At 51.1% G+C, this 12508-nt stretch overlaps 1 protein-coding gene across 1 annotated transcript; it reads right to left on the reverse strand.

Annotated features, from left to right (window-relative positions):
- Positions 1-4011: 4011 nt before the first annotated feature.
- TOE1 (target of EGR1, exonuclease) lies at positions 4012-11782 on the reverse strand. The gene is made up of 7 exons (XM_026651941.1): positions 11657-11782; positions 10820-10860; positions 9980-10076; positions 9351-9509; positions 7957-8216; positions 6651-6822; positions 4012-4967 (listed from the first exon to the last, which is right to left on the reverse strand). Exons 1-7 carry the CDS (start codon positions 11780-11782, stop codon positions 4116-4118), a joined length of 1707 nt encoding a protein of 568 aa, XP_026507726.1. The 3' UTR covers positions 4012-4115.
- Between the last annotated feature and the right edge of the window lie 726 nt (positions 11783-12508).

Genomic DNA, 12508 nt, shown 5'->3' on the forward strand with positions numbered 1-12508 from the left:
ATCTTCTTGTATGATATGGACAATACCTCTTAGCTTTGTCTCATTGCAAATATTAGCACATTCTCACTGTGCCAAGGTCAGTAATAAAAATGTTAAATAAGGTTGGTCTCAAGATCAGTCCCTGAGGAATTCCACTAGTAACCTCCCTCCAGCCTGACAGTCCACCTTTCAGTACGACCCGTTGTAGTCTCCTCTTTAACCCGTTCCTTATCCAGCTTTCAATTCTGATATTAATCCCCATCTTCTCCAATTTAACTAATTTCCCATGTGCAACTGTATCAGATGTCTTACTGAAATCCAAAGTATGTCCTTAACTACTTTCTCTTTCAAAATTTGTTCCAAGACCTTCCATACAATTGAGATCAAATTAACAGGCCTGTAATTTCCCAGATCACTCTTTTCCCTTTCTTAAAAATAGGAACTATTTTAGTGATTCTCCAGTCACAGGGAACAATCCCTGAATTTACAGATTCATTACAAATCCTTGCTATTAGACTCATGGGCTAATTCCATTCATATTCTTGGATGGAGATTATCCGCCCCCTGCCCTCTTCAGTCTCATTAAGATGTTAGAGTTTGACTTCCACCTCGGATGTGGTAATCTCTACTTCTGTATCCTCACTGCCACTAGGCACCTGCCACTACCCCAAACTCTCCATTAGCCTCATTTAAAAACTGAGGCAAAGTATTTGTTTACGTGTCAGGCCACGCCAGATAATCTCTATCCCATCCTCGGTGCATAGCAATCCCACTTCTTTCCTTCTTATTTATAGGGCTTTTCTGCTCCCATTAGGTTCAGCCTCAGGAGCACATCCCATATGTTAGCTCCTGGCAGACAGCTCAGCCTTCTGTACTCTGGATCAGCTCTGATGACGGGCCTCTGTGTTCTTCTTAGTAGGGAGCCCCCAATCACATGGACCTGCCTTTTCCTGGTGATGGCGTGATTCTCCAGCCTTCCTCCTGTTCTTTCTGGCTGTGAGTCCTCATGTCTTTTATTCTCCCTTGCAATCTTCTGTGAGTTATCCTGTATTCTCCTGGGGCTCTGAACTCTGGGTATCTCCAATGGCTCCTCCCCTCCTCTTACGGAACTCATCGCTCTTCTCTTCTTCCTTGCCCTCCCTGCTTCAGTTACTGCCTGCTGGGCCCCTTCCTCATTTTCCCACTCAGCAGACCTGTTCCTGAGCCTTATTTTTCCTTCACTAGCTGGTCTTTTCCTCTGCCTGGTTCTTGTAGCTGTCACATGTTTCCACTGCCCACTTTCCTCACCCAGCAGTCTCCCTGTTGAGTTCTTCAGTCCAGCTGGCACCTACAAGTCTTGACTCTTCCCTTCAGCCTCCTCGTGCCTTTGCTTCATCATCTGATAGTCTTTAAACCACGATTTGAGGACTGCAATAGCTCAGACATAGGTTAGGGGTTTGATACAGGAGTGGGTGGGTGAGATTCTGGGGCCTGCGTTGTGCAGGTCAGACTAGACGATCATAAGGGTCCCTTCTGACCTTAAAGTCTATGATTCTATGGTCTGCTCGAAACCCCTTCAAAACTCAACCATTGTTTCCACCTGATCTCCAAGCCTCGGATCTTCTCCTCCATCAGCTCTATCAGGCTACACTTCATACAAAGCTCTTTGCTGGTACCTGTTCTAGGATCATGTACGTCCTGCAGTTTCCACATCCAGTCATGTTCATTGTCCCTTCCATTGCTCGAGTCACTACCTCTGCCGCCGCGGTAGTGTCACAGCCTTCCCACCTAAAGTCCTGCCAAGGAAAAAGAGAAAACAACCAAAAACCCAAATGCTCCTTCCCCAAACTCCCATTTACAGCTCTGCGTGCTGGCTCCTGTGCCACTGGCTGCCTTTATAGGCCCCCTAATCAGGGCTCTGCTTCTCTCACAGCACGCTGCCCCCTCCCAACCGCTACAAACTGAATAAGGAAAAAAACACTGATGAAGTGGGAATGCTGTTAATGTTTTGTCTGAATACTGTGCGTGTGCCTGTTTCCTCGGTGTATAGAACAAGGGTGTGTGATTGATGCCGAGATTCCAAGAGGGCAGGTGTGACTGATCTCTGGTTGCTGGGCACAGACAATGGCCGACATTCTGTATCCTGGCAACTGATGTCTGGGACTGTGCCTCTCCAAGAATCAGCCGGAGGGGTCGGAGAAGGAAGTGAGGTGCAGGCCAGGTGACCTGGGGGAAAGAGATGAAGGAGGCAGGGCAGTGGGTCATGACTGAGGCTGGGCTGTTGGGGGAGCTGGTCGGTCTCCTGGTTTGGGACTCAAGCGGGGAAGCCCTGGAACCCCCAAGATGGCTTTCCTGAATGTTCCTAATTTCTGTGCTAACTGTTCCTGATGACTAATAAACCCTTCTGTTTTCCAAGCTGGTTGAGAATCACTGACTGTGGCGGTGGGGTGCATAGCCCCTTTGGGGGGCATGTAAGGCTTGCCCCAGCCAGGTGGACTCACCGCAGGGAGCTCACAGAGTGAACAAGGCCGCTGAACGCTCTGAGGCCAGACCCAGGAGGTGCTGGAGCCAAGGAGGCTTGCCCTGGTGAGAATGTGCCCTAAGAGGAGACCCACTGCCCTGGAGTCCTGACTGACTTCATTCCGAGCGGTTCCAGAGCACCGAGCCAGTGACTCCCCTTCCATCTCCAACAGAACTCCCACCCGAACTCCTGTTTACAGCTCTGCTTGCTGAAATTTGCTGTGCCTCAGGGAGGTGCGGTATGGGGCAGCTGGTCCAAATTTCAGGGCCCGTGAGCAAGAAGTTGCTGAGAAGCAGCACCTGGCTTGTCCAACTTCTGTTTGTACAGAGCTGGGGCTCAACTCAAGGTTCTAATCCTCCCCAAGCTAACCTTGGCTAGCAGAACAGCCTCCACGCTCTGTTGTGAGGGGTTACATGGGAGTTATGCAAGGCTAGACCAGGAACAGGTCAGAGCATCAGTGGTTCAGCCAAACCAGGAATTAAATAGCATATGCAGCAAGATCCTACTCGCTATAGGATTTTCAGGAAGCCCCTGGGTGGCTCAAGGAGATGTGCTGTGGTGATTGTGCCAATGCTGCATCCCTACTCAGCGATGAAGCTTTACCCGGAAATTAACATTTCTGGTGAAGAGCAGTATTTTAAAGTGCTCTGAACTCCACATGAAGACACTGATTTTACTTTACAAGTATTGTTGTAGGAATGTTAGCATTAAACACCTTTCCTCAGAAACTAAGGAATTAAGGTAAGATGATGAGAGGAAAGCAGGTCACTTGGTCAAGGGGTTCCTAATCCCCAGTTCCTTTCCCATGAGCTATTCCCAACACTTCCGCATTAGAATTTTTTTTTGCAGAGTAGGGAATACTCAGGGTGAAGGGAGGTCAGAGCAGTGGGGGGGGGGGGGGGGGGGTGGTTGGGGAGCTCAGGCCAGAGGGGCCCTGTCAGCCCCACCTTCTCCCTGCCTGTTGGAACAGCTTCCCCCTTCCCTTTGTCCTGGCTGGGACAGGGAGGAGACATGCCACCCACTCTTAAAAAAATCACCCCACACAGAGAGGAGAAATGGGATAGCAGTAAACTGCCAGCCCCTGGGAACCCACCACGTAAGGTGGGAAGATACTTGCCCCCCACCCATGAGCAATATGGGAGCTGGGGTGTCCTTCCTTCTCTCTGCCCTTACGAGGGAATCCAAACCTCTGGAAACTAGAGTCACAATTCTGGCCTCTTACTGCCCCCCCCCACCTGCAAGAATGGGTTTAGCTAAAGCAGCCTCCCTCTTCCTCTATTCCCCTTGCAAAGAGAGAGGCAGGCCGGCTGCCTATTAAAGCTACCCCAGGGAGCTCTGAGCTAGGCTGTGGTTCTTGAAAGATGCATCCCCAGGCCATCGAATCGGTGAAAGTCATGGCAACCTTAGAACAGAGCCCCCACCCCACTTAGAGCAGGAGCTAGCCAATGCAGTCTCAGCCCCACAATGCTGCTGCCCCGGGTAAGGAAGACCATATGGGAATTCAGGTAGGGTGCAATTTAATTGTACAGAAATAAAACATGACTAAGAACTTGCTCCCCTCCTGCTAAATTCTTCACGTACCGAGTGAAGAGGCTCCAAGTGCTTGAGGAAAACACAAAACAAGAGTCTCCCAGTTCTAGCCACTAGCCCAGGCCAGCTTCATTTTCTGGCTGTGGGCTTTGGAGGATTTAGAAAACAAACTCTTCACTATCTGAAGTGGCACCGATTTCCCACTGAGATACAACTTATTGTGACACTCTGGCAACCATGGCTCCGAGTCTCTGCCCTCTCCTTTCTTAAGCATCCAGACGTAGCCCATGATATAGCCAGTCATGAAGGCATCAAAGCCAGCTCGGTGAATGCCCCCTTCCGAGCGGCTCTCCTGAGACACCGCCTGCTTCCCGGCAGAGGATGCAGTTTTAGTTTCAGAACAGCTCTGCAGGTGGACAGTCGAGCTTTGCTCATCAGTGCCCACCTGCTGCCCTTTTACTTGGTCGCTGTCCAAGGCGTTTCCTCTGGCAGCGAGGCTGATGTCTGTTTCTACTGGGGGGGCAGCTGGGTGAGTGCTGCTCTCCTGGTCTGTGGCACCCCCCAGATCCTCCTCCATCTTGACGTCTGTTGCACTGTCAGAGCCAGGCTCACGGTCCACGTCAATCGAACTCTCCACCTCCAGCAGGGGGCCCTCTTCACTGGACACGTTCCCTGCTGGCTCTGCAGGGGCAGGGACCATCCCAGCAGCCAGACTGCCAGGACAGCTTTGTTTGCGTGGAGGACCGTCCTCCCCATTCTGAGCCACCTCCATGTCCTTCCCCCTTCCCGGACTTCCCTGCTCAGACTCTTTCACGGACTCCTCTGCATTCTTCCGTCGCCTCCACCTCTGCTTCCGCTTCTTCCGCTTCTCCTCTTTAAACTTCTCATCCTCGTCGATAATGAGGTCGATGTTGTGAGACCGGGAACACTTCACTCCGTTCGGACACCAGCCGTAGGCCTAGTGGGAAAGGCACATGCCATAAGCAGCGACAGGAACGAGCTTCATGTTTACAGCTACGTTACCCAATGAGTGGGGAGAAGCAGCGTCAGCGGCACTGGGCATTTCTCCCAGCCTGACGCTTGTGGCTCCCTCTCCTCCGGGTACAGCAGCAGTTCAGGGTGTGGTCTGAACCACCAGTGATCCTTCCTGATGGCCTACAGAATGGCTGACACCCAGGGAGCGGAGTGGAGGCCAGGAGGGGATTCTCTTTAGGAAGTGGTCTGCACACAGAAAGCTAGACACGCGAATGTGCATGGTGGGATTATGGCTTCCTTAGACACACCGGAAACTGGCCATGGTTAAGTCTGAGAGTGTCACGGAGGTCATGGATTCCCTGACTTCTGCAGCGGCTGGTGCTGACTCAGGGGCCTCAGGTGACCCTGGGCCACCAGCAGTTTGGGTGTGTGGGAGGGGGCTCAGGGCTAGGGGGGTGCATACCTCAGAGTGGGGGGCTCCCCGGCACCCACTGGCATAGCCCTGCAGCGCCTAGGTGGCGGAGGGGCCGGGGGTCTCCGTGCCACATGCTGCCTGAAGGCCCTGCCCCACAGCTCCTATTGGCTGCAGTTCCCCCCGGCCCCTCCACTGCCTAGGAGCTGCAAGAACGCGGAGCCAGGTAGGAAGCCCCTGCCAGCCCCGCCAACCCTCCCCCCAGCACCAGCAGGGTCCTGCACTGCCCTTCCCTCCTCCCCCCCGGAACACCCACAGCCCCCCACCTGTTTTAGTCACAGCGGGTATTTTTAGTAAAAGTCATGGACAGGTCACGGGCCTGTGAATTTTTGTTTACGGCCCGTGACCTGTCGATGACTTTTACTAAAAATAACCGTGACCAAAACGTAGCCTTAGCCATGGTCAGACCGGAGCTTGTGCACCAGTGGAGTTACACCACAGATGAATTTGATCTAAAGTATAGGAGGCGGTATAGTAGCTCAGGCCAGCGGGCCAACTAGTTCAGTAGCCTGCGGACAGTTCCTTCTGTCTACAGGACGGTATTAGAAACCCTTCTGGGGGCAGCTGTGGGATAAACTGTCCACAGAAAGTTCTTTTAACCCCCATTAGTCAGAGGCTGGCTTGTTCCCTCAAGCAAGCGTGTTTATATCCCTTCCAGAACAGTTCATCAGTGATACTCCTATTAGCCACACAAGTGTCTAATCATAGAATCTCAGGGTTGGAAGGGACCTCAGGAGGTCATCTAGTCCCACCCCCTGCTCAAAGCAGGACCAAATTCCCAACTAAATCATCCCTGCCAGGGCTTTGTCAAGCCTGACCTTAAAAACCTCTAAGGAAGGAGATTCCATGACCTCCCTAGGTAACCCATTCCAGTGCTTCACCTTCACCACCCTCCTAGTGAAAAAGTTTGTCCTAATATCCAACCTAAACCTCCCGCACTGCAACTTGAGACTATTACTCCCTTCCTGAATCAACAGAACTTATGGCCTCAACCTGTGGCAGTGAATTCCAAAGGCTAATTGCGGGTTGGAAGAATGTTTCCTTTTCAGTTTTGAATTTGCTACCTTTCAGTGTCATTGTATTATGAGACTGGGTGACCAGAAGGTCCCAATCTATCTCCCCCACACCATTTATTTTGTAGGCGTTTGGCTTTCTATACTTGCGTCTGCAGGACTAGGTGCTGATACTACTCACCGAGAATGTTTCGCAGACTTGGACCTTATTTGTATCTGCCACCTTGTGATCGGTGTCTGCCACGGAGCAGTAGCGATAGTCTATGTATGGAGACATGCTTGCGGGGTAGTTACAAAACTCAATGGATAGGTGCTGGCTGCTGGAATCCTTCCGCTTGCAATTCTCTCGTTTGCTGGAACACACAAAGATTCAGTCAGGCTCTTTGCAGAAAGCCCAGGGCAGAGCAGGGAAGTCCAAAGGGAACTGTTCTTAGAGGCAACTTTTCGCTATTTATTTTTCTCGTCATGAGGCATGTTTAATAATAGTTCCTTCTCTTCGGCCCTAGAGAAGGGTTCTTTCCACGGGCAGCGATCTCGGGGCACTTGGCTAACGCTGCTCAGAAGGCGCATGCGGGACTCTGACACAGCACAGGAATAACTTAAGGGATCAGTTCTCGGGGTGGACGACTTCCATTAGAGTCAGGAGGAGTTCTGACGGCCTCAGAACAGAAAACAGGAAAGTCACAGAGCTGACCTAGGGACGATCCAGCAGATTCCTGCAGTTCTTGCCTCCTAGTTCCCAAAACAAGTGCTAAAAACAGCTTTAAAAACCACTGGGTGAAGTTTAGGGGAGAGATTCAGGTGGGCTGCACCACTGCCAGTCATCTGGTTCAGGGCCAGATTCCTACTGCAGCTAAAGCAGAGGTCAGAGTGTGTAACAACTGCAGAACTGGGGCCTTTAGCTATGGTACAGATAGACAAGACCGATGTACGTGGCTGCTTCCAACTCCAGTCTGCCAGGAAATGCCCCCACAGCAGGGAGAATTCTGGGTGGGATGAAGAAGGGAATGCTTACACCCCGGAACAAGGAGCACACGCCCCTCAGTGGGAAAGTGAGACATGAGCGTCGCGGTTAAAGGGAAGGCCACAGCAGAGAAAGTGCCCTAGTACTGGAGACCTGACACCTGTTTGCCGTGGCAGCGGAAGGGCCACCAGCAACCAGTCTGATTTTAACACCAATATTTCAATTCCATTTATACCTGCACTGACTCCTCTGCTGGAGTATTTAATAAGGGGAATCTGCAGAGACAGCATCTTTCCCTGCTTAGATGTGTGTCTTCCTGGTGCTCGTTCTCCACCCGAGCGCTAAGGAAATGAGAACTTGTCCTCCTGCCACCATCCTTAGGCTGGAACAACAGGGGAGAGGCACAGAGTGATCATCTCTATGGGATGCGTGAGCAAGGCGGTGTAGAAAGACCCACATCTGTTCGTGTCTGGAAGCCAGCGAACCTCCCCCAAGCCCTCAAAGTGCATGAAGTGTCACATACCATTTCTTGTAGGCGTACTCCAGGTAGGAAGCTACGAAGCGGGTCTCGAACTCAGAGGCGTATTTGGTATCGTATATCCCAGCTGGGAACATCTCCGAAAGGTCAGCAGTGAAGGTGCCAAGACTGTCAGGGAGGTGGGCGTAGAAGCACTGGTACAGGAACACCAGATCTATCAGGCCATTGTGCAGAACGAGGGGTTTCTTTGCTCGGATCAGCTCCAAGAAGAAAGCACGAACGTTCTGGCTCTGGTTCTCATTGCCCTGGTAAGGCAAGGGTTAAAGTCAGGGAGCCTCAATCTGCCCATCCAGCTGCACTTACCCACTGGCTGTCTTCAATATAGCCACTGTGCGCCCTATGCCAGGAAGCCCTTGTCCCCAGCCTCTGTTACTGAAGCGAGACCCACCCACTGCTCGTTCTGGACAGGGGAGTGGCCCAGCAGCATGGGGAAAGTGTCTCCTAGAAAGATGCAGGCTGGACGTGAGGGGAGAAGAGAAGTGAAGCCACTTGGAGGACAGACAGTGCAGTCAGGAGCCCCACAGCCAGCCTTTCAGCACCCTCTCCTGGCTCTGGGGATTAGCTAGCACCTAGCAGCACTACTCAACCCACAAGGCATTTCTGCACACCAGCCCAGGAATTCCAGAGGATCATGGAAAATGAATGTTTTCCCATCCACCGGGACCTTAACAACATCCCTCACCCCTGCTTAAAGTCATGTACGCCCTTTTGGACCCACGCATTTGACCTTCAAGAATGCAGCTACAACCCTGGTGAAGCTTGGAAAGCTGAATGGAGTTCACAAGAAGTCACAAACACACACCTCGTGAAAGACTCAACACAGAAGATCCCTGGCTTTGATCTCCCACAAAGCTCATGAGCAACCGTAAACCACATCCGCCCAAGCCATGGCAGATGTGGATACTTGCTGCACAAATGGAAAATTAAAGACCCTCTCGTGTGCGACTGTGGTCACTCAGAACAGACGATGGAACATAGAACAACTCAATGCTCGATTCACAAATACGAAGGAGGCATCACAGCAATACACCCTGCTACTCAGACGCAATTACCTGGCTTAACCATCTAACTTGTAAAATTATAGTTGTTGCTCTTTTACATCATTTACATCAGCCATGCGAAGAAGAGTGAGAAGTAGTTTGGACCTCGGTACTGGATCCGCACAATCCACCTCCATCTCTCTCTCAAACATCACGTAGCCCCAGCTCCGAAACCCCCAAGGATCGCCCTTTGTGACAGCCTGGAGCAGACAGGGCTGGCGATCAGATTTCCTCCTCAAGCGTGGAGGGCTGTACCTGAGCTCCCCTTTAATTACCGTGATCCGTAGGATAAAAAGAGGGGCCCCTGTGACAGGGAATCTCCCCAGTGCACATAGGTACCTTGTCATTGCCCTTGTGGTAGGGAATCCCCTGCGAGTACTGTTTGTTGAAGTCAAAGCCATGTTGCACCAGAAACTGAACTGACTGAGGTTCGATGATATACTCCTCCATACACAGCAGGGTCAGGTTGTAGATTTGGCAGAGGTACGTATTCTCAGACTGAAGAGACATATCAACAGGAGAAAGTTAGACAGGCCAGTAAGACAAGTCATACAGCAAACAGCCGTGGCCTGGGACTCCTAAGCAACTGTTTCACTAGTGGCTGGGACTGGAAACAAGACATGGGAACTTAAAGCAACGTCTCCCACCACTCACCTTCTACCGCCCAGTCCAGCCAGGCACTCAGACCTCCTGCAGTGTTCCAAGTGCCTTTGACTTCAGCGAGAGCGGATGCTGGGCTCCTCACCGTGAGCCCATTTCAGCAGAAACTCTGCTGCCTACAGAAGTGTGTCCTATAATAACAAATCTACTGGCACACGTATCTCTAGCCCAGCCATCCACTGAGAACCAGCAGCATCATATGAAAGGCTCCTTTAGCTAATTCACTAACTTTTAACTAAGGCACTGGCTCCTGCTACACTTTGTCCAGATATGACGACAGACAGGAGTGGTTTGAGCAGGCAACATACCTTGTCTGGGAGATGTTTAAAACAAGCGATTCCTAAAGACAGGACAGAGCGTGTTCTGGCAGCACTGCAGACAGCTTTGTATCTCTCTTCAATACATCTGCATTGAGAGAGGAGAGGTCAGCTGGAGCAGCAATAAACAGACTCGCTGCAATGACCGCACACAGTACTGCTCTCCTTGAGGCACAAACTACTACCGATGGCAGCTATGGGGGCTTCAGGTTTGTGTGGCAGACTAGTCCCCCCCCTCCCCTACCTTAACGATGAGCCCTTATTCTGGACCCCAGGATATGCTGTTGCTGCTCCTGTCTCCCATTCACTTTGTACAGTCTCTGCACCAGGGAGATCAGGATGTTCCCACCCCCACTGTTCACAACCACAAGCAGCTCAAGGTCCAGGATGGGTCAGAGCACAGGACACAGCTAACTGGAAGGAGGTGGGTCCAGGTTGGTACCTCTGGTCCTTTATAAAGTCAACTATAGAACAATCAGAGCTTTCAGTTCTGTGAACTACACAGCGCGTCAGTCAGCAACTTCCACAATCCCAAGTCTGAGGCCAGCTCTCGCCCAGTCCCCAGCTGGAATGGTGCTTTCAGCTGAGTCTCCCAGTGACAACTGTGCTTGTAATGTGGCTGCTAGCCTCACTCTGTTCTACCAGCAGGACAGAGCACCAGGGGTAATAGCAAGAAGAGGTTCCATCCCTAACAGCAGGAGTAAAACCACTTTGGCACGAAGGCACCCAAAGAGATGATATTTTAAGACAAGCAAGAAAATGGATGTAAAAATGAATACAGCATTCCATCTAGAAGCAGGGTCTGGCATTCAAGAACAGCACGTTACTTACTGGTTTAGCAAACTCTTCCTCGCTCCGAGACCACTTAGCTCCTGCAGAGAGGGGAGATTTGGTTAGTAATCATAGTGTTCCCTCCCCTTAAAGTCCAATGCAAAGATTAACATCTCCTCAGAGTGAACTAATTACCCTGCCACAAACTGTTAGGAGGCAGCTAAACTGAAGAGCTAGGTGCCAATTTAAATCCTGTTGCACGTTTGACAGAAGAATGCTCTCCTTCACCTACAGGCAGGTACTGCCTGCTGCATCACACGAGATCGAAGGGTGCTTCAGATCAACCATCAAGCCCTTTGGGGTCCAGGACCTCAAAGGAGCTAAACAAGGACAGCTCACCTGGGCTATTGTACACAAGTCAGGGCAGTGTATTGCAGAATGGACAATGAAAAGGCTGGCAAAAGGAAGATAAAAGATCTCATGGGCTCTATGAAGACAGGCTTGAAAACTAAGGTGTATATTCTGTAGTAAGAAGATTCAGATGGGCCCTTACTGAGGGATACCCTGGCCATTCAAAGAAGGGGGAAGCCTCAAGAACACAAGACTAACCAGTTTACATCAAGGAGAGGATCAAAATGAAGCAGGAGGAGGATTGGGTGGAATTCTGGAGAAGCCTCCCTACTCCAAGGATAACAAAGTGTGTGGAACAGACTCCCAGAGACAGCCACAACCATATCAAATAGGCACAAGCATAGTGGGGATAAATGGATATGACAGTGCAGAGACAAGAGCTAGAGGGCAAGAGACAGTATCTCTCCTTCCATCCCCAAGTGTAGCATTGACAGAAAGAGTCACACATCTTTGATGTAGAAAAGTAGGGGTCCTCGTCCCACTCACCGTGTCAACAGCTATGAAACTAGAGGTTTTTATGGCCAGGAGCATGGACGGCCACAGCTCCTTGAAGTTATCATTCTGGACATCAATGACAGGTACTTTCAAGCAGGTCATCTTCACGCAGGTCATGCTGCTTCCAAAAATGAGAGACAAAAACTCAAGTTATTTAAAACTTCAAGGAGTCATTGACCAAAGAGAATCTCCAACATAATGGACACATTAGAAATGCTGACCACTATTTTGCAGAGACAACAGAAGAGCCAGTTATGATCTCCACCAAGAACTCCCACCGATTTCAACCAACAATTCAGCAAGGCAGAACCAAACCCTGCCAGTCAGTGGCAGAGTGTACTCCCGGGGAACAACCCTGTGGCAGAGCTTCTGAAAGGGGCTGCTGCCCTTTGTTCACAAAGTCTTTCATGAGCAAGTGTGCACGGATCAGAGCGGAGACGGCATCGCTGAGTACAAGCTACGCGGCACAGACCATTATGTGCCATTCCTAGCCAGCCTCTGCCTAGAGCAGGGGTTCTCAAACTGGGGGGGGGGTCGCAAGGTTCTTACAGGGGGGGTCGCAAGCTGTCAGCCTCCACCCCAAACCCCGCTTTGCCTCCAGTATTTATAATGGTGTTAAATATATAAAAAAGTGTGTTTAATTTATAAGGGGGGGTCACACTCAGAGGCTTGCTGTGTGATAGGGGTCACCAGGACGAAAGTAGCCCCTCTCCCCCCTCCCGGGGATAAACGCCCCTGCCCCCCACCGCTGCCCCCTCCCCCCTCCTGGGGATAAATACCCCCGCCCCCCACCGCAGCCCCTCTCCCCCCTCCCGGGGATAAACGCCCCCGCCCCCCACCGCT

This window comes from Terrapene carolina, unplaced genomic scaffold (genome assembly GCF_002925995.2).
Source record: "Terrapene carolina triunguis isolate 2854851 unplaced genomic scaffold, T_m_triunguis-2.0 Scaffold110, whole genome shotgun sequence".
NCBI classification, from domain to species: Eukaryota; Metazoa; Chordata; order Testudines; family Emydidae; genus Terrapene; species Terrapene triunguis.

Bases quoted from the DNA above. Each gene is read 5' to 3' on its own strand.
- TOE1 (XM_026651941.1), bottom strand. From the start codon at position 11,782: ATGACCTGCGTGAAGATGACCTGCTTGAAAGTACCTGTCATTGATGTC. The intron at 10,861-11,656 runs GTGAGTGGGACG...CCCTCTCTGCAG, and splicing joins GTTTCATAGCTGTTGACACG to GAGCTAAGTGGTCTCGGAGC. The intron at 4,968-6,650 runs GTGAGTAGTATC...CTTTCCCACTAG, and splicing joins AAGTCTGCGAAACATTCTCG to GCCTACGGCTGGTGTCCGAA.